Source organism: Balaenoptera physalus (assembly GCF_965194825.1).
Source record: "Balaenoptera physalus genome assembly, chromosome: 8".
NCBI lineage: Eukaryota > Metazoa > Chordata > Mammalia > Artiodactyla > Balaenopteridae > Balaenoptera > Balaenoptera physalus.
In genome coordinates this window covers 10,590,172-10,611,500 of record NC_138887.1, presented here as the reverse complement: position 1 = coordinate 10,611,500, position 21,329 = coordinate 10,590,172, and the positions used below count along the sequence as shown (strand labels likewise).

The following is a 21,329-nucleotide window of genomic DNA, read 5'->3' as shown; positions in this document are numbered from 1 at the left end:
CATAAAGTAAGGCTAATTTTAAAAATTTAAGAGGACTTTAAAATTAATCCTATGTCTGCCTGCTCCTTTCCTAAACCTTACTTAAATGACAGGAAAGGAATAAACCCACAAGACTACAAAGAACAAGAGATGATTGCACATGAGCTATGTCGATACATTTTTCAAGACAAAGAGCAATAAGGACACTTATTCAATGCTTATTATGTGGCAGGCATTGTTCCAAGTGCTTTTCAACATATTTATTCAATCCTGAGCCTAAAAGATATGGTTTAGAGTTAAGTCCGCCAGAGAGGTTACTTGAAGCAGGGAAGCCTCTCTGCGGAAGTAGTTAGCAGAGAGAAACTGCATCAAGTGATTCACAAAGCAGGACCCCAGGAAGGCGCTGAACTACAGATGCCTGGAAGGGAGGGGGCAGTGAGGCGAGGCTGAAAATGGGCATTGCTTACATGTTGTATAAGGAACAGACACCAAGTCCTCTCTCCCGTCCTGTGGAACTGGGACCATTACCCATCCTTCCCCAGGCAGAAGTCGAGTGTATGATGTTGAAGACAGGGAATCAGAGGGGTTCCAGACACATTAGGAAAAGAGTTTAAGTTTTCGTCCTGAATAGTAAAATGCTGTCGGCCCCTTCTCTGCCCCTCACGGAACGCTGGCACTCATGTCCCACTCCCCTCATCACCCTCTCCCTCAAACCCTATTTTTCTCTGGAGAAACAGAGCAAATGAAAGACCACAGAGAAATAGTTTATAGATGCTGATATTCGGCATCCCCCCGTAGGTGGGTTTGGGATTCACAAACACAGCACTTCCAAACATTTTTCTGTTTGGAACCTAAAGGAAACAGAAAACAGAACAAAAAAAAAATTTTTTTTTAAATGTCTTTAACTAGCATCCTCAGATAGAAGATATTTCAGCCATAAATCAAAGAAGAATTTTGTTTTTAAAGGGGAGATAATAGAGTATAGGAAAGAGTTCTTCAAAATTAAAAATATCCCAAATCTTAAAAACATCAATAGAAAAGAAGAGTGTAAAAATCTACTAAAAAGTAGAATTAAAAAAATAGGTGAAAAATATAGCAAAAACAAAAGGCTCCAGTATCCAATTAATAGGAGTTTAAATGTGGAGACATTTCTTTCTAACCTAGAATTTTTAAACCCAGCCAATCAAGAGACAAGAGGAGAAGAAAGAGTTTCAAAGACGCAACCAGCTTGGATTAGAGCAGAAAGAGAGGGTTTCAAGAAACTTCTTGGAATGGTGCTGGGGGAGAGGGGCTGCACAGGGTTGGCTGAGAACTGTCAGATTACCTTGTATCTGACAGTGAGGAAAACTGTGCAGAGGGTTTTGCAATCCCGTTAGGGAGGAACTGGCAAGAATTAGTGACAGCTACAGAGAAAACAAAGCAAAAAAGTGAGGAAAAGCAATCACAGTATACTTACATACCCCTAATAAAAATCTTTTATGCTAAACATTGTGATCTAATTAAAGCAGAAGGGAAGTGAGGGTGGTATAGGAGTTCTAAATTCTCATCTTGTTTATATGATGGCTGACCTTCAGGAATCCAGAAATAACCATAATAAGCCTACTGTTTTGAAATACAGGAGTACCTGATGGAATACTTAAAATGGGAAAAGTGATGAAACTCAGGGACAGGGCCTTTGATCAAGTGTTAAAAGTTATCTAACTTTTAAAATAGGCTCATGCTTAGGAAGCTATCACTTACTTGGCAGGCAGGTATTGCTGGTTCGATAATAAGGTCCTTGAGAGCAGGGTCAAGGGAGGAGTCTGAACTGAAGGAACTGTGTGAGGCAACGTGACATTAATACAGGACCACTGGACTGGGTTTCAGGAAATTAGGATTCTAAACCAAAGGAGTTACCAACTCTTACATGTTCTCAGGCACTTCATTGAATATCAGCTCGTGTTTCTTTACAACAGGGGCTCAGAGCTTGCCTACTTTAGCAAGGAGACATGTGATAAACAGGTGAAGTTAAGGCTTAGAGTTGGCGGTTTCAGCCCATGAACATAGTCGAGCAATAGATGAAAAATCCTTTGATCACCCTTCTCACCTAATCAGTGCCCAATGAGCCAGCACTGGATAATTATAAAGATCAATATTCCTTTTCTTCCTTATTTCCCTTTCCTTTTCAACTCCCTCTTCCCCCCACATGTGTGAATTTTAAACATTTCCATGTTTCACTGCTAATAATTGTTTTGCAAACTTGGATTCATGGTTCAGCTGAGGAACTGGAAGAGACAAACAAGTGGAGGCAAATTTTTTAAGAGAAGATACAAAAAAATTGGACCAAAAATGGAGAGGGGAATGTATATTAGGAGCATTATGATACTTAAATAAGATTAAAAGAAGCTAGAATCCACCGGCTAGAAATGACAGAAGAGTCGGAGAACATTCAGGGATGCATAATGGGTTGTCAGACCAAAAACGTGAGTTTCCCAAGAACTGGAACAAAAGGGAACAACTGAAAATTAAGGTCAGTGAAAAGAACAAACTGAGAACCAAGGGAGTTCTAGGCAGCTTCAGCTGAACTGGGCTTTGTACTTAATGGGGCAAGAGGCAGAGAATAGAACCTGGACACAGATCTGCTTCAGCTAATTCTTCCTCTCTTTATTCCATAGGACTTACTGTGTTAGCACCCAATAAGAACCTCCACGTGCTTCCTTTTTGTCCTAAATAAAAATGCCTTTACTCTTCCCTTCTTTGATTTTGTAGAATTTTGGCATTCCTCTGGCTTCTTAATATTGGACATTAGAGACAGCCTAAGCAAGTTCAAAGGAGCTAAAACTTATGGGGTACTTAACCATTAACCTTGCCAGGCCTTTCACTTGCATAATCAAGTTTAGTCCTGAGAAAACCCTCTGAGATAATTACTTTGTGCAGTCACTCGGCCAGTTAAGTGGGAGAGTTGAGACTTAACTCCAAAAACCATTCCTTTTTAACACTAAGTTCTCCTTGTAGCGTGCTGGATTCACAATGCACGAAGAGCCGACGAGGAGAGACTGTTATGTTAAATGAGGTCTTCAAGACAAATGTCTAGAAATAGGTCAAGTTGGTATCTCCCATCTCCCATCATAACGCTTCAGCCACTACAGGGGTGTTAGTTACAGTGACAGTGGGTAGAACTGGGAATCCTGACAAAAATGCTCCAAGATAAGGCTCTTGCCTAAAGAGCCTAAACTTGGCTAGATCATAATCAAGATGTTTTGAGCCACATTTAAATCACAGAAATGCCCACGATCTCTCTGTTGGTAAGAACAGTGACATTCATAAACTCTATGTTCTGTGAGCAAGACTAATGACATGATTTCTCTTATCCTATGATGCCTTAAAAAACCAAAAAAGAAAACTAAGTGCTATGCCTTCACATATAATGAAAACAGGCTTCAGATACCCCATTATCTGCTTGCTTCTATGAGCCTTAATTTGCAGTGAAGGTTCTGATTATACTGAGATTACATGAACGAGGGAGAGACTTAAGCCATAATTTTGACATTTAAGTATTAGTATTTTATTTCCAGCACTCACGTTCATCCTTGAGTTAAAAAGATTTAGTAGATTCTAGGGGGCTCTTTTTAAATACATTTACCTACTTGTGATGGAAAAGCCAACAGGAACTAGCACACCATTTTTTATGTATGTACATAATATATCTCCTATAGGAGACTGTTTGGCTTAACACTCCTGGCAGCTCCAGTGCAATCTCACAGAGCATCCTAGGGTTTCACTGACCCACACTTACTGGTGCCTGAAAAACATCTATGCTTCCACCTTGTCTCAGAATCCATGAAAGTTTGCAGATTCTCCCAGCTCTAAAAGCAGTGATGTTTACCGAAATCAGCATTTTGCTTTACTGAGGCAGACATCTGACAGCAAAGAGAGTAACAAGATTTGACTTAACCCAAACTGCATGAGGACTAAAGACAGTTTCACCATTCTGCTTTGTAATGTAGTTTCCAGAAATCAACTGTGATGAAAAGCAGGATATAACTATGTTAAAATTTTACTAATTCCTAAAAAGCAGGAAGTTGAATTTAATGGTTTATTATGATTTATAAGTCTCATTTTAAAAACATCAGTCCATCAAACCATGTAGAAATAAGTATGCAAAAAGTCTGCAAAACAAAAACATACTTTAAACATGTTTAAGTAGAGAGGCAATCTGAGATTCCAGATCGTCAGTCACTTCACTGTTATGCAATGGCAGCCAAGTAATCCTTAACTTCAGTTGGAGTCAGCCTCCTAAATCCGGCTTCATTGCAGATTCCAACTTCTATGTTATCTTCTGTCATCTGCCCTTCAAAGCTTTCCTGATCAAGAGGGAGGGAACAATTTGAATTTTCCAAGCAGTTAATTATACAGTCACTACAAATCCAACTGTTAGATACTGAACTAACCTTTAGGGTTAATATGGCTGTATGAATGGCATCTTCAAGTTCCAGATCTTCATTATATCTGAAGAATTTTTTGAAAAAAACCCAATGATTTACGGCACTATTAACATTATTTATGACTATGTAAACACAATGATAGCAAAAGCGTAAGATTTTTTTAAACATCTGAAACACTCTTAAAAATATTAAGTTACAGATTAATTCTTTACGTCACCTCACTGAGCTAGCTGCCCCCAGATAAGAAATTGACAATTATTTGGTGTGCATTCCCGATATCATGAAGAGCGTAACCCTAACGTGAGTTTATTTTAGGAAACTTCCTTAAGTATAAACATTTTAATACAATCAGAGTGTGGTGGCAATATTATAACAATTTATAAAAATAAAGCAGAGAAATCAGACTTTTGCTAAAATTTCTTATGTTTTTTATGTTTGGAAGACTCACTAATATGTAAAAGGAAAAAAAATTGCTTTAAGATCCTAAGCTTATTTAAATTTACCAATTAATCCCGGGTCTTTAAGATTTTTAAATAATCTTAACATGAATATGATGTGAAAATCTACTGAGAAGGTTCATTTGGTGGTTAAGATCAATTGCGATCTCTTCCCATTCAAAATGTAGGACATTTTTTGGTGGGCTACAATAATGCTGAGTCTAGAATACAGCTGGAAGTAAGTGAGAGCAGTCTGCTGTGCTGGCAGGACAGATTTTTACATATCGCTCCACTTTTTATCAAGTACATACATCACAACTTTAATCCACCATCAACACCAGGTTTGGCTTCACAAGTTTTTTTTTTGTAACTGTCAAAATGTAAACTGTTATCACTTAAATCATTTAAAAATTTTCCTCCCCAATTTTTTTACTCCAAATCCAATGGTCTTTCTTTTTTTTTTGAGATAGTAGGAAAAATGAAGTAAAAAAATAAAAATAATATTTAGGAAAAAAAGCATGAGAATACAGAAAGAGAAGTTCGTTAAGAAATGAATATTACCACTTAATATATTGAAGGCCGGGGAGCCAGAGTAGAGAAAAGTTTGTTTGTTCTATCAGGTACATAGGCTTGAATACACAGTCATACAACAAATTTGTTTAGATTCATGATATTATTTAAAGAGAGCTGAAAACTGTGAAGTAAGTTTGCTAATGAATCTAGTTTTATGAGCCCACCTTTTCTCAAGGAAAGTTTTCCCATTCACATAGTTCTTTCCCATTGCTGTGGCTTTCCAGGCAAAGTAAGCTCCCTAGTCACGAAGGGAAGAGGAAAAGAACATTTTAAATCATTAACCTAATTACTTAGGATGCTGACATTTATGTCTCAGTTCAATAATTCGTCTCTAACTTCTAAGGTCACAAAATATTTACTGGAATGCAACGGAATACATCATAAAATACGTTAGTGGGATAAATAACAAAAAGGCATGAAGAAACTTTTGGAGGTTATGGAGAAGTCCAGCATCTTCACTGTAGTGATGGTTTTCTCAGGCATTTACATACATCAAAAACCCATCAAATTGTACACTTTAAATATGTGCAACTTATTGTACAAAATTTATGTAAAAAAAAAAGAAACTGAGGTTAACTTAGAGCAAATAATCAAAAGTAATATTGTAGCTTACTAGGATTGAAGGGCTCTAGAAATCTGTCATATATATCTGAAAAATGGTGACCAGTTCTTCATCATCATCAGCGAATAAATGAAAAAGACACAGCTTCGCATTAAAATTTTTCAAAGGTGTTGATATTTTGTAACCTAATGTTAAATGAAAGCAGCAGCAGTATGTTGTATATAACATGACTCACCTATTGAAAAAATACATACACACACATACACACACTGAAAGAGACAGACCAAACATATTTTAAAAGAAACAACTGCCTTTTAGACACAACAGGGGAAAAAGGACAAAAGGTGAAAGCTGGATGCCAGTGATGCTGGCTCTGCTACCCACGGGAAAGGAAGGTAAGAGAGCTTGTCATTCAGCTTCAGAAGCTCAGATATGGGGTAACAGACACTGTCAAAGTTCCCTACTTGATTTTTCTGATTTAAGTAACAACCAAACTTTTTTTTTTTTTTGCCTTTTCAGATTACAAACCTAGTTTGAATTGAGTGAACTTGCCGTTATCTAGTGATCTATAAACTACGAAAGATCAGTTTCTAATCACGAGTTTTTTCTTCCAGGTCTCCCTACAGCAAACATGAGTGACAGATGTGAGACACATGTGGAGGAGTGGTACCCTCTACAGACACCTGCTAACCTGAACACCAGTCTTCTGCTTTAGAGGAGACAACTCACCCATTTTGCAAAACATCGAACTCAAGACGGACATCAATATTAGTACAGGAAAAGTCACACTGAAGTTAGCCCCAAGATTAAACTGACTGCAAAGGGCACTGCCCCCCCCAGACCCTTAGCTTTAATTATAATTTTTTAAAAGTAAAAGAATTCCACAGATTCAAAGAGACTTGATCACAACTATTTCAACTAATCATTCAAGGTATGTGAAGTCAAGCAACATACCAGAAGAAGACGGGGGGGCAGAACTAAAGTAGCTTCTTTATCAGAAGACTGAATTACCAACATTTTAAACGTGTAAGTGAATATATACTACTTCTAAAGCCCAAATGAAAAACAAAAAGAGAAAATACTCTAATTTTTAAGCTTTTTATGGCTTCTATTTTTACTAGATATTCAAAGAGCCCTTCAACAAATCCCTCAAATACATCTAATGATACTTACAGATGGATCTGACTGAAATAAATATGGTCGTCCCTCATTCCAACCACAAATAAGTAAAGAAACTCCAAATGGACGAACACCACTGAAGAGAGAGAAATGAAAATTATTTGCCATCTTCATGGTGTTAAAGTCAACCTAAGCTAAGAATTTATTAATACCCTCAAGTAAAGCAAGCGATCAGGTAAACCGAATTAGACTTCTAAGTTCCTTAAAAAGTATTTAACACCATTCTAAACAAATCAATTCAAAATGAATTTTCTTTACGGTACTGAGGAAAGACAGTCAACTCATTTTGGTAAATGGACTGATACAAACATCGGGGTTAGTAAGTGTGGAGTAACAGTGTCCTAACAAAATGGCACATTTCAACAAACGCAGCTTTTCCACTGGCTTTACAAATCAGCAGCTACCTCATCCGTGTTCACACCCAAGCTCAAGAACACTGGAATTAAATAAACACGGATGTGTCCAAGAGTTATTGCTTTCATCATGTGCTTACAATCATTTCTGGTTAGAAGATAAATTTGGAAGAAGCAATGACTGTCTGCCCATACAGAAATGTTTTAATTACTAGCAAAAGGACTTTATCTAGAAGTTGGTTTCTGCTACTATATGAACAGCAAGAAAACATTCCCATTTTCTCTTTAAAAAAATATTTCGGGTCCAGTTAAGATCAGAAATGTTCATCATAGTGATTTTCTTCACTGATTAAGGAAATATAGGAATACTAAGCCCTCTTTTTCAAAAAAAATACATCTACTCATAAAACGATTTTTCTTCTAATTCATGACACATTTCAAGTAATAAAATCAACCTACCCTGACTGGGTGTATTCTTGCATCACGGAAGCTACTCTCTGTACCAGCTGAGCTGTGGGAATGGGTTCTTGGTAAACAAGATAGTATTGTTGAGCTAGTTTTCGAGCTCTGTGCACAAGCACTCTGACAAACAGAAAAGAAATACGATTTAATTAAAATTCAGATGCTTTACTATCTAAAGACTCATTCTCCTTCTATAGGCATATACCTATAGCACAAGTTTGACACGTATCTCTAATAGTAGCTCTTAGCTCTAAGCCAGTCTTGTTCTTACATCCGATTATGGTTAATTTACAAGAAAGTTTCAGAGCATCACTGAGGAGATAGACCATAGGTGAACAAGAACAAGGCAAAAGGAAGGAAACTATGGACTGGGGGGTGCCCATCAGCTTAGCAGCCATGGCTCTAGCGTACGCAAGAACTTTGTATCTCACTACAGCGTCTTCAAGATTGTGCCCCCCTTATCCCAAGGGCAGGCACCTTGTCTTTTTATATTTCACTCCAGGCAACAGGCTAATACGCACACACACACGTGTTCAGGCATATTTTTCTCACTCTGCCTCAATCTTGTTCCACAGACTGGACTTCAAAGAGTACCCTCCAGAGATTAATGAACAACGTGAAACTAACTATAACTTAAAATAATGTAAAATTTGTCAAAAGTGTAACAATTAAATATACTAGCAAGAGAAGCAGGATTCACCTTTACCTGCTCGTGTACTAATCTGAGCTCTGCACGTTATCCCTCTGAACAATACTCCTGTGGTGTCAGTTATTCTGTGCGTGCTAGGACACTGCAGTCTCCCTTCCGTGCAGTAGTAACAGGATCCACTGCAGTGAAGCCGGATCACGTGCCAGTGACACTGGTGCTGTTTCTAACTCATGAAATTTTGGCTCCACCTATCTTACTCCACAAAATCAAAAATGAAGTAATAATATTCCTTTTGCTTCTTAAATGACAAACAGAAAGCTGCCAGTCTCTTTAAACCTGCTGGTACCCTGATGTAACAGGATTACTCTCTTCCTGTGAAATATCAAAGGAGTGATTATATAAACATCTGGATCCGGACTGGCTGTCATTCAGTGGCCTTTTGAGAATTCTGTCCCTTTGCTAAAAACAGAAATAAATAAAATGAGGTTAACTCTGGATAGTATGCTTTCTTTTGCTGTCTGACAACTTTTAAAAAATATAGTTTATTATAACATGTATTGCTTTTGTTGTTTTAAAAATGCATGTAGAGAACAGCAAAGCCCTTGCTGAGCCCCTGGATGATAGAAGAGGGATTATGACCAGAAGGGAAAACCACTGAACAGAGATGAGAAGGGTAAGTACTGTATCCATCTCCTCTTTTACAACTGAGTGGCACTGAGTTCTTCTCCTTCAAATAAGCCCCAGTCTGTCTCATACTGGCAAACTAAGTTCAGCTGCCAACAATGAGAAGTTGGGAGGTTAAAGGAAAAACATCCTTTGATTTTTCTCCTCAAAGTATAGATTACAAGGAATTCATGAGATGGTGAGAAAAAGAATAAAGGGTACAAGGTACCTGTAATCTGGGCCCATGCCGCTATACACCAAACCTATATGCTTGGTGATTGGTTCCACTTTGTGGACACTTCGCTCGTCATACAAAATGGATTTCTGTTTCTTCTCAGTTGCCAAGACCACACCATTTGCAGCTTTAAAAAAAAAAAAGACTTAAATGTTATGTAAAGACTCTGCTTCAACAGTTTTCTAGTTGTGGAAGCATTTCAGCCAAACTCCTTTTCTTATTTATAAAACCTTTTCTTCTGGATTTCTATATTAAAATTACCCAAGGAATGGTATATCAACTTTCCCTCAATGGTCATCTGTATTGTACTAAGAAATCCCTCAGCTAAAGGTATTACACAACTTTTCTTAAGAAAGAGTCCATATGTTTTAAAACAACGGAATTCTGCCTACCTGGCCTATTGTTCTAATAATCTGAAATTTTACAACCAATGATATGTTTTTTATAAGTTATCTTTAAGTTTTATGATTAACCTTTTCTAAGTTATGGGAAGAATAAAAACTGCCAGAGAACAGTGATACATAATCAGTGGAAAAAACAAAAGAATACTCAGTTTTCTGAATAGGAAAGACTATTTGTGGGTTATCACAATAGATAAAGGTGCTATATTTATTTTGAAAAAAAAAAATTAATCATCTTCTTTGGCTTATTACTTTCTTTAAACATCAAAATATTGTAGATTAACAAAAAGAACTGTTGGGACTTCCCTGGTGGCGCAGTGGTTAAGAATCCGCCTACCAACTCAGGACACGGGTTCAAGCCCTGGTCTGGGAAGATCCCACGTGCCGCGGAGCAACTAAGCCCGTGTGCCACAACTACTGACCCTGTGCTCTAGAGCCCGCGAGCCACAACTACTGAGCCCATGCGCCTAGAGCCCATGCTCCGCAACAAAGAGAAGCCACCGCAATGAGAAGCCTGCGCACCGCAACAAAGAGTAGCCCCCGCTCACCGCAGCTAGAGAAAGCCCGCGTGCAGCAACAAAGACCCAACGCAGCCAAAATTAAATAAATAAATTTATAAAACAAAAAAACCCAAAAAGAACTGTTAAAAAATTATGCTGCCACAGCTATTTACTTTTACATTAATTACCTATTAATTCCAAAAGAACACATTATGACAACTAATAACAGGATCTGAAATGAATGAAGCATTTAATTACCTTTAATTCCCACTGAAGGGGCTCCTCCAGCTACAGCAGCCAATGCATATTCAATCTGGACAAGTTTACCAGATGGGCTTAAAGAGAAACAAAGGTATTGCTAAATTCACATTCTCAAATACTTATTAGAGGAACACCTCTGAGAAAGGGCAGGTAAATAGGCCAAATCCATTAATCAAGCACCAAGGAACAGCTGGGCTTTGAAAATTTATCATGAAGTTGTACGGAAACTAAGTTTATTCATAGTGTTACACTAATCTCTTTCCTTAGGTTGTTTTTTCTTGTCTGCCACTTAAAGCAGCATCATTACTGTTGCCTTTCACCACTTACCAACCTTGTGACTTTGGGCAAATTACTTAACCTCTCTGTGTCTCAGTTTTCTCATCTGTAAAACGGGGATAATAGTAGTATAGTAGTTACCTATCAATATTTCAAAGGTTGTTGTGAAGATTAAATGAAGTGATGCCTTTTGTTCCTGGCACAAAATTAGCAGCAAGTAAATACCAAATAGTAATATTATTAAGAACATGTATGTGTCTGTTAAATACCAAATAACAGCAAACAATCCATGTGGGTGGAGTTAAACATTTTATAAAGCAGACATGGCCTAAGACATAAAACCTACATATCAGTCACAACAAAGCATTTGCTATATAATACAAAACTATTTCGAGATGCCGTGAGCTGGTTATACCTAACATTTCTGGTTCCATGAGTTTGGCAGCCAAATGCTAGCTAGGTCCAAACTGGCTTTTTAGGTCACATTTTATTTCGACCTAGCTGTTGAGTTAGAACAATTACTATAAATGTCACCAACCTTTCTATTTTATTGACAAAGTCCTTGAATGAAAAGTAATGTGTCCAAAGTGACACACAGCTAGGTCCACATCTCCAGTCTACTACTGAAAATATAATCTTCAGTTTCAGAAGGTCATCTGTTTTATCTTCATAAAATTATAGATACTCTCTTTGTCACTCAAGTCTCAACTCACACCATCCCACCTTGCTCCAGACACACAACTACTCTTAATATTCAAAAACCCCTCTGACAAGCTAATCCCTCTGTCTGCAATGCACTTCACCACTGTCTGGTGAACTCCTTCCAAGTCATCCTCCAATCCTTACTAGAAATGTCATGTCCTCAGGGAAGCTGCCCTGACCACCCAGACTAGGTTGAATCCCACACACTCATACCTATACTGTCCTATGCTTCCTCTTTGGCTAAGATTCATCACACTTGAATTACTTTTTCAACATTTACAAAGTGTAAGCTCTGTTCAGTCAGTACTCCAACACACAGCCTATGACCAGGTTCATATGACTGACAGACACACATCTAGACCTATTTAAGGAATAAGCCTTGGGGCAGCAGTTTAAAGACAGTTAAATGACAAAATTAGCTGACTTGAGCAGAATAACAGCAATAAGCATTTAAATTTTTAAAATTAGGCTGTACTTGTTTTCCTTTAATGGTCCCTATTTCGATAATCATATCATGACTTTTTGGGTCCATCCAGCTTTCAATTATTCTTCTATACCTAGTTCAAATACCTCTGGGGACATTTTAAAGGATTAGGTAAACTGAAAGTTAGCTTTCCTTCTGTTGCCATAATCACACATATACACTTCTATCATTGCATCTTTCGGTATGAAAGCTCACTAACCTGTGAGCTCACCGAGCTATCAACCGTCTTTGTATTCAATCATGCCACTACCCAATTCCAAAGCACCAGCCTCTCTACCAGGGATAACTGAAATAGCCGTCTAACTAGTTTTCATCTTTTCCATTCTTACTTCCATTCCCCCACCCGGAGTTACTTTTGTACCATGTCATTCCCCATTTAAATCCTATAATAACTTCTTGGTTCACTTACAATAAAAGCTCCTTACTCTGGCCTACAGGGCCCTGCAAAATTGGCCTGACCCATGCTAACTCTCTGCTCATTATACTCTAACACACTGGCCTTCTTATCAGCTCGGTCCTTCTCAACTTTGGCACTTTCATACATGCTCTTCCCTCTGTCTGCAACTCTCTCTACCCCTAAATCTTCAAACAGTTGGCTCCTTTTCGTCTTTCAGTCCCCCAGAACACTGGTCTTTCCTGACTACCCAATCTAAAGTTTTGTTCCTTCTTTCTCCCTCTCTTGATAAAAATTCCTGAGTAAAGGAAAAACATTCTTCAGAATGCATTATGTCGGCACCCATTTGTTTATCCACTTATTGTCAATATCCCCAACTAAATGTAATCCTCAAGAACACCTCCTATAGTATAGTCTCTTGTCATTCCACCTTTAGTAGTTTAACTCTGAGTACAACAGGCTAGAAACAAATTTTTAAATCTAAAACAGAAATGCACTATCATGTTAAAAAACAAAAGAGTGTGTTTTAATAAGGAAATTTATTATAGAAAGATTCAGTCCCTGATAACAACATATGGTTGTTTTATGTTTCAGCTCCACTAGGATTACACTCTCTTAAAGATAAAGGTCCAGGTTTGCTTTGTTCACGAATATGAACAGTTGACTACTTGGCAAACATTGCTCCCTATTGTTGTATATGAGACCTTTTATTAAAAGAAAGGTATTTTAGTATTTTAAGAAGACGTCGCACAGTAATGGAAAGTGTATTAAATTTATCATCAGAAAGAACCCAGTCTGAATGTTAACTCAGCTACTCACCTATGACCAGGGACGAGTTATTTAATTTGCCTGAGCTGTGGTTAGCTCATCTGTAAAGTGTTGAGATAACATTTATCACAGATGGTAGCCCAAAGAGATGGACTAAGCTCCACCCACAGAGAAAGTCCTCAACAAGTCAGATGCGGCCCGCCTTCAGCAGTCAGATAAGAATACATTTTAATTAAACGGGGCATCACTGGTCTGTAGGAAAATGGCCAAACTGAATCCTTCCCCGGTCGATTTATTAAATCCTTTGGTGACGGTTTTCTTACATTGGGAATGATGATAGTTTAACTCAAGTTTATTTTGAAAAATATACTTATCTACCTGTTCTAAAATTTTAAAAGCCTACAATCTTTTTTTTTAAATAAATATATCCCCTTCCCAAAATAATAGCCAAAACGCAAATGTAGCCTAGTAGTTTGGCGCCTACAAAGACTAGAGAATAGAAAGATAAATAACGCTTTCACTTTCAGTCCTTAAGCTTCCAGTAGGGGCACCAAAGAAAACGAAAGCGGGAAGAGGTTTCGAGACACATTAGTGCCAAATGGAGACTAAGACTCAGACCAAACTGTAAAGTTAGGGCTTTCCGAGAAAAAGGGACCCCATAGGTCTGACCAAGATTCCGAGCTCCAGAAACTCCCGAATCAGGCCTACTTCGGTCAGGAAGGAAATCTTGAATTCTGAACGGGACACCCGGAGACAGCTAATGCAAAGCTGCTTTCTTCCCTAATCTCCAAAGCTAAAGAAAATCCCTGGGTGAGGGCCTCAACCTCCAGCAGCGTCAAGGTCGCCCCGGACCCCCCGACTCGCGTTCCCACGGCCCCCCGGCACTACTGCTCCCCAGGCCGCGGGAGGGCCCTGCAAATGACTTTGCAAAGTCGCATTTCCACCCCCATTCCCTACTGGGCCCTCCGGAAGCACCAAGCCAGAGACCAGGACGGTAAAAACCGGGTCAGCAAAGTTCCTGCAACCTCGGTTACGAGGAGGACCTCCGGGGCCCCTTCCATACCTGAATGTAGTCAGCGAAAAGCTGTAACCACGCTCCGCCATCTTTACCCGAAGACCCAGCGCACATCCGCACACATGCGCACTGCGGCCCATTTCCTTTCATTTCCCCTCCCCGCGCCTTCCTTTCCCTCTCTCTGATTGGAGGAAAGGCAGAGCCGCTTCAGGGGCATGCTGGGAGTTGCAGTTCCAGGTGCGCGTTTGCCCGACTCTGCGTGTGTGCGCATGCTCGAGGTAGGGGCGGGACCCAGCGGTCCGGTGGGAGTGGCTTTCGGGCGAGCAACATGGCGCCTCCCATGCTGATGCTGAAGGTTCTGCTGTGGCCCGCAGCTCAGGGACTCCTCCGGAACTTTTGGGAGCAACTGCAGCGGAAATTTCGGCAGAGCCGGCCAGGCTTTCCCAGTCCTCAATGGGGTACGTAAAGAAAGCCTCCGTGGAGAGGGGGGGTGGGGAGGGGACCCCAGGCAGAGTGGTGGGCACCGCTCGTACTGTGCCCTGCTTCCGCGTCCTGATCTTCGGCCACGCGTAGGGGCCGTTGTCCCGGACATTCACTTACTTAGAAACAAGAGACACCTGGTTTTGCTCCCCAGTCCCCTGCAAGTAAGGGGAAAAAAAGTCCTCTTATCGTCCCATTCGTACACAGAATGTAGCCGAAGCGCAGTAGCTTAGCATCAAGGGACGCCACTATCTAGATTCTCTTATCTTTCCTTTCCAGTCATCCCACCCCCTAAAGCAATTTGCTCTCTGTGGCATTTGAGCTTTGTGCGGTTGAATCCGGATCCCATGTTTTCCCCGGAAACTAATTTTAAAGGGAAGTGTCTTGGTTGTTGAAATTGTCATTGCTTTGACATTTACATTCCACTCGATTTCCAAGGTATCCCGAACATAATAATGATAATACCCAGGCAGTCTGAACCGTGAGCCCCCTATATGTCAAAGCCTACATATGCTTCCTGAGATAATCTCCACAACAATCCCATTAGGTGTCTCCACTTTTCAAATGAAGAAGTAGGCTCAGAAAGGTCTCAAGGTCACACAGACCTTCCAGAGCCTGCGCTATTACATCAGGCTATGCATAGCAATACTTTTAGATATATTGAGAAGGAATACCAGTTGTTAAGTGTTAGACAGCTTTGTATATTTTTAAGAGTTCCTAAAGTCAAAAGAACTTTTGCAAGTCTGAGGAATATAGCAAAGAGAGGGTAATGGAATCTCTCTGATTTTATAAACAATTTCAAAAACAAAAGTGAAATGTTGATGGTCACATAAATAAATTAATATTCTACAAAGAATGACGAGCTAGTTCTTAGAGAACTGACGGGGATTGAGATTAAATATTACGAAGAACGAAGTGACTTAAAGGGCCTACCAGGATATGACTGAGTAGCTAACCCAATTTGAATATAATATAAAAGGGCAATCAACAGTTATCTCAGTGCCAGTAGGAAGTGGATTTTGGAAATCTCAAGCTTAGATTTATTCACGTTTACTACTAAACCTCTGAGTTCTGTATTATGAGAAACTCTTGGTAGAATTTAACCGATTCATTTAAGCAGGTGCCACTAAGAAAAATTCTGTGTTCTTTAAAATTACTTTATGTATGAGCTTTACTATATTTCAATAGCTACTAAGGTTTCCTATTAAATGCCTGTTGAATGTAATATTTTTAAGTTATATGTGCCTTTTGATATATCATTGTTGATTGTTAAGGAGAATGATACCTGTAAATGGTCATTTAGAAGTTAGAAACTGATTCTGTATCTCCATGTTTGTTTTGTAGGACCAGCATTAGCGATCCAAGGTCCAGCTATATTTACAGAACCAGCAAATGATACCAGTGGAAGTAAGGAGATTTCCAGCTTTTTGGAGAGCATCATTTGGATGGCAGCTCCCAAAAACAGACGCAGCATTGAAGTTAACAGGTGTAGGAGAAGAAACCCTCATAAGCTTATTAAAGTTAAGGTAATGTGGTGATTTTTGTGGGTGTGCTTTTTCTCATGTCCACCACTGCATATTCTCTTGGTTTATTCACATAACCCATGAGTGAATTATTTTCAGATCTTACATGTCTACCTTCCTCTGGCCTAAATTAAATACAATATTCTCGTTACGTATGTGTGTATCTACTGTCTTGTAGCCTAAGTCTTAGGAACACAGTCAAGGAGGGAGTTTAGAGTCTGGACAGAGGACTGGGTTGTTAAGAGTCTATGTGACTTTTGTATTGTGAGCTGTGCCAGTCCTGAGCTGTGTGATTTTGAACCATATATGAATAAACATTTTAACTATGGCAGACCCTAAAATTAAAGTCAGAAGCGTAGATCTATTCGATTATGGGGTTTTACTAGCCCTTACAGATTTATTCTGTTCTTCACTGTATCCAATAAGATACTGTGAAGGAAAATCCTTAGATAAGTAATAAAAATAGCTAATATCTATTAAGTGCTGATGATATATCTAAGCGCTTTACATGAATTTTCTCATCATATCCTCACAACAATCCTCCAGAGTAGATATTGTTTTGCTCAGTTTTAGGATGAAGAAACTGAGGCAAAAAGAATTTGCCCGTGGTCCCAGACTTAAAAGGTGAAGCCAGGATTTGAACCCTAGCAGTCTCCTATTGAAGTCACATTCTTCTCTTGAAACTTTTTGTGTGTGCGTTCCTATCCTCAGACAATTCTAGATCTCAGTGGTCCTTCTCCCTCACCCCCCCACCATGTCCCATGGGTACACTTTCTTCATTGATCTAGTAACAAAAATTTTAGCGTTTGTTACCTTTGATCTGTTAATTTATGGCTTTAACAGCCGTGATTTGAGTTCCTGTTTACTCCACGGCATTCCCCAGCAGTGGAGCAGTACAGATGGAACTCAAGGACAGAAAATGGACTTTCATGAGCCTCCACGTTCAGTATTAAACCAAACCCTTAGAACTTAAACTCTAAAGTATTATTGAGTCGCAGTTGGGACCAGACTTAAAATGTGCAACTGAAAAATACTTCATTAATTGAGGCACCAATAATTCATACAATTTGGTTGAGAGAATTTAAGAGTTTAGGAATGAGATCTGTTACATGACTTCCCTGACTTTGTTTTTTCTGAGGGAAAAGAATAGCTCTCGTCTTGTGCATTCATTTCCTTTGGTGAATTGTTTTCTGCTACATATAGTGTGCTATGCTGAGGGATTTGTTAGGAAAAGGGCACCAGCTGACGGTGGGTATTTTTTCCGTACCTCGAAGTTGGATGTGCGATCCAGTTTTCCAGGTGTTGGAGTAAGATGAGAAGTCGGTGAGGCAAATGATTTGCAAGGTTTTTTGTTTCTTTCAGAAAATGGAGTTCTTTTTGTCGTCTGCCTCACAAGCGTTTGTAGATTAATCTTCGGAAGTGTTCAGAGTTTCTTTGATGTTCCCGTTTACTATTTTTCTTTATATTTCAAACCTACCTTTAGAACACAATGAAAGGACTTCTTTAGAGGTTAGAATTGTCTTATCAAAGTTGGGTAGACATATAAAACTCATGAAAATACCCTCCAATTGTAATATATAGAGAGTTTTACATTAAGGAATAATCAGTGTTCATTTATAGGAAGAAAACTCACACCACATACCAGCTATACTTCATACAGGAATTTGAATTACACTCTGATGACCAGGGGAAGCCAACTTGTAATGTGTTTATCATCTTGTTCTTCCCAGGATAGACTGAAAGAAAAAGTGAATTCCCTTTACCTTGGTGTCTTATTTAAGATGCTGGCTGTGTGGATCACCCCAGTGTGTTGATGGGCTCTTATCAGATGTTTAGTTTTTGAGGATGGGGGAATGGAGTACCGTTTCACATAATAAGACTGTTGTATTTCAGTAAAAATGTACCAGATTCAAAGTCGGTAGACCTGAGTTCTAGTCCCAATTTTTCTACTGATTCAAATCAGTGTGTGTCCTCAGTTTCCCTATTAAAATGAGGTTGAACTGGGTGATCCTGTGACCTTGTGCCGCATGGACATTCCAAGAAAGTTTCCATATAAGCCTCATTCCTGTCAGTGATGATGTGTGCGTTATGTTGCCTCTTGTTAAAATGTTTTTGTTTGGTTGGTTTTTTTTTTTAAGAACAATATAGACGTTTGTCCTGAATGTGGTCACCTGAAACAGAAACACGTCCTCTGTGGCTATTGCTATGAGAAGGTGTGTAAAGAGACAGCGGAAATCAGACGACAGATAGGGAAGCAAGAGGGAGGCCCTTTCAAGGCTCCTACCGTGGAGACCATGGTGCTGTACTTGGGGGAGACACCCTCCAAGCAAGATCAGGGCAAGAGGATCATTGAGCGAGAACGGAAGCGGCCATCCTGGTTCACCCAGAATTGACACCAAACATGTTTCGAGAGGATAACTTCACATAAGACGTTTCTCCTGAAAAAGAGGAAGATTCTTTGTTTTTATGTTGGTTGTGTGCTTGTTTTTAAATCATCAGCATAGCCTAAAACATTCTTTATAAGCAGTTAGTTTTTTGCGGGTAATTTGAAGAATGCATCAGGAGTAAAGTCTGAAAACGTTTGTTTATGCAGAGGCTCAATGGATTTATGTGTCTGTTTCTATTATACTATGAAGTTTTAGTAAACAGAATTTTCAGGACAGAAAAATAAAACCTAATTTAAAATTCGTAGCCAGAATTACGCGTATGGGCTCTGGTTTTGTTTGTTTGCCACTGGTTTTTCTTACAAGAACACTCACACAAATGCTTTTGTTTAAGTAACACCTGAAAATAGGTTATTTAAATTCTGGGTATCGCTTCTTTAAGATGGTAGATGTAGCAGTAAGAAAAAGTGTGTTCTGTTTGGTTTTTTTGTTTGTTTGTTTTAGCAAATTAAAATTGCCTTTGTATGGCACTTTATAGGAGACATGTTCATTTACTTAGAAGTAGTTCTTGACATTTCACATTAAATCAAGATGACGTTCAGAATTCATTAGATGGTTCATTTGTAGTCTGGGGAGAGAGATTTTTTTTTAAAGGAGATGTGAGTGAATTCAGTAGCACACAGAAAATGTGCTGAGGGGCTTGCCCTTGCATTTTCCTTCTAGGATGACCTTTTAGTTTATTTCACATTTCATCATATTTATCTCTGTAGCAGTGGCCTTTTTAACTTAACGTAATTCCTTTCATATTTCCGTCTCCTTCCCCCATTCCTGTGTCTACCCTGAGTCCAAGGTTTGCTGTTTCCTGCCTCGTTGAAAAAAATAATAAAAGTGAGATAGCGTATTAAAACACAAAGTAAAAGAATTATAGTTGAATGGAAAATTAATAGACAAGATAAAGCCCAGGGATATATTCAAAACAAAATGCATGCTACAGTAGCCTGAGCACTTACAAGAATTAGGCAGTGAATTCAACCCTGAACTTGTTTTGCCTTGAAAAGGACGTCCATTGATAAGTCTCCACAAGTTAAGACACATAATCCAGAAGTATACCTCTCTCCTGGTATTGAGGCCTAAGGTAAGTTTTGCCCCTGGGACTTCATGAGGACTCTGGTGGGGTCATCCAGGTTAACATTCCTAGAAGTAAAATGACCAATGTCGTGGTACAGGACAGATCGATGATATATTGGAGTGCAATTCAGTGAAAGCAAATCCTTAAATCTTCCAAAGTACCGGAGTCCCAGTAAATAGCTCTTTAAGACTTAGCTCCACCCACACATAAAAAAAACCAGATTCTGGAGGGATTGGTTGTCTGCATATTCTTATTAAGGCAATCCTCTGCAGATACTGATTTTTCACTCTGACAAGCCTTAGAAATGCCTAGTGTCAAACTTCAGGTAGGTATACTTGGAAGCTAAGGCTAAAAAGTACACACCTGAATCTTCCACCGCCTACTCAGCCTCTCAGTTGACTGTCTTAACAGGTTGCAAAGTGTATGTCTGGGTAACATATTGTCCACTGATTTAAGCAGAAAGCTACACAGGTGAACCTAATGAGAATGTGTGGGCAGGTCCACTTTTCTGTCTGCTACTCATGGACAGATAAACATCAAATGCATCCCCAAATTAGCAAAACCAGATATCTGGTTCATGTCAGAAAGCCATGTCATTAGGGAAAGTGCCTATCACTTTTTTTGAAGAGGTTGTCCCCACAAAGTTATCTTTATAACAGATAATATCACTTAATACCTCCATTTTTTTTTACTCTAGGAAAAAGAAAACACATGAGTTTGAATAAAATCATTTACGTAACCGATTTGTTCATGTTCTGAACAGTAGAGATGAATTTCATCCCTACTTGTCTGCGTCGTCAAGATGTTGAGACAGATTACTTTTGGAAGGAGGGGTCCAGGTTTTGTTTGGGAGAGGTGGGTGAGGAGGTGATGTCCCCTCTGAGCTTGGTGACAAGTCCCCTCCATCTTCCTGTCTCCTTTAGCCAGTTCCTAGCAGATCGCCAGATGCTGAAGATCTAAGCGTCTGACTTCACTGCATCTCCCAGCCAGGGTCCTCCTTCGAACCCTAATCATCTCTTTCCCGAGCTGTTACAATGCACTTTCCAATTACTGGTTTCCAGTCTTCTCATATTTCTCATTCATTTTAATAGTTTTTCAATTACAAAATTAATACATCACTATAGTTAATGAAGCAATGCACAGTATATAAGCGAAAAGTGAATTGTTACTCTACAACTATGGAGTATATGCTTCTAAATGCCACACTCTGCCACGCGGTGGTTTCTGAAACACTTCTGATCGTATCAGTCCCTGATCAAAACCAGACTCCTAATGAAACCCTCTCTGGTGTCCTCACGATCTGTCCCAGTCTTTGTGCCCACCTCCCAACACAGCGAGGTACACACCCCACCCCTCAGTTTGTTGAAATCATAACCACGTGTAGCAGACCTTGTGACGCCCTCCTCAGCACGCATCACCCCTCCCCCTGTCCCCATTTGGCCTCACTCTGTCCCACCTCACTGAGTCTCCCTCTCAGACCCCCTTACTGATTCCTT

The 21,329-nt window shown here is 39.3% G+C and overlaps 2 protein-coding genes across 2 annotated transcripts; one reads left to right on the top strand and one right to left on the bottom strand.

Moving 5' to 3' along the window:
* Nucleotides 1–4,040: 4,040 nt before the first annotated feature.
* Nucleotides 4,041–14,498, bottom strand: PSMA2 (proteasome 20S subunit alpha 2). The gene is made up of 8 exons (XM_082473633.1): nt 14,366–14,498; nt 10,676–10,752; nt 9,511–9,643; nt 7,967–8,089; nt 7,149–7,230; nt 5,578–5,651; nt 4,410–4,467; nt 4,041–4,322 (listed from the first exon to the last, which is right to left on the bottom strand). The coding sequence occupies exons 1-8, from the start codon at nt 14,455–14,457 to the stop codon at nt 4,206–4,208; spliced, it is 756 nt and encodes a 251-aa protein (XP_082329759.1). The 5' UTR covers nt 14,458–14,498; the 3' UTR covers nt 4,041–4,205.
* Nucleotides 14,499–14,607: 109 nt separating this feature from the next.
* MRPL32 (mitochondrial ribosomal protein L32) lies at nt 14,608–19,018 on the top strand. The gene is made up of 3 exons (XM_082473662.1): nt 14,608–14,775; nt 16,142–16,323; nt 18,459–19,018. The coding sequence occupies exons 1-3, from the start codon at nt 14,646–14,648 to the stop codon at nt 18,711–18,713; spliced, it is 567 nt and encodes a 188-aa protein (XP_082329788.1). The 5' UTR covers nt 14,608–14,645; the 3' UTR covers nt 18,714–19,018.
* Nucleotides 19,019–21,329: the final 2,311 nt, after the last annotated feature.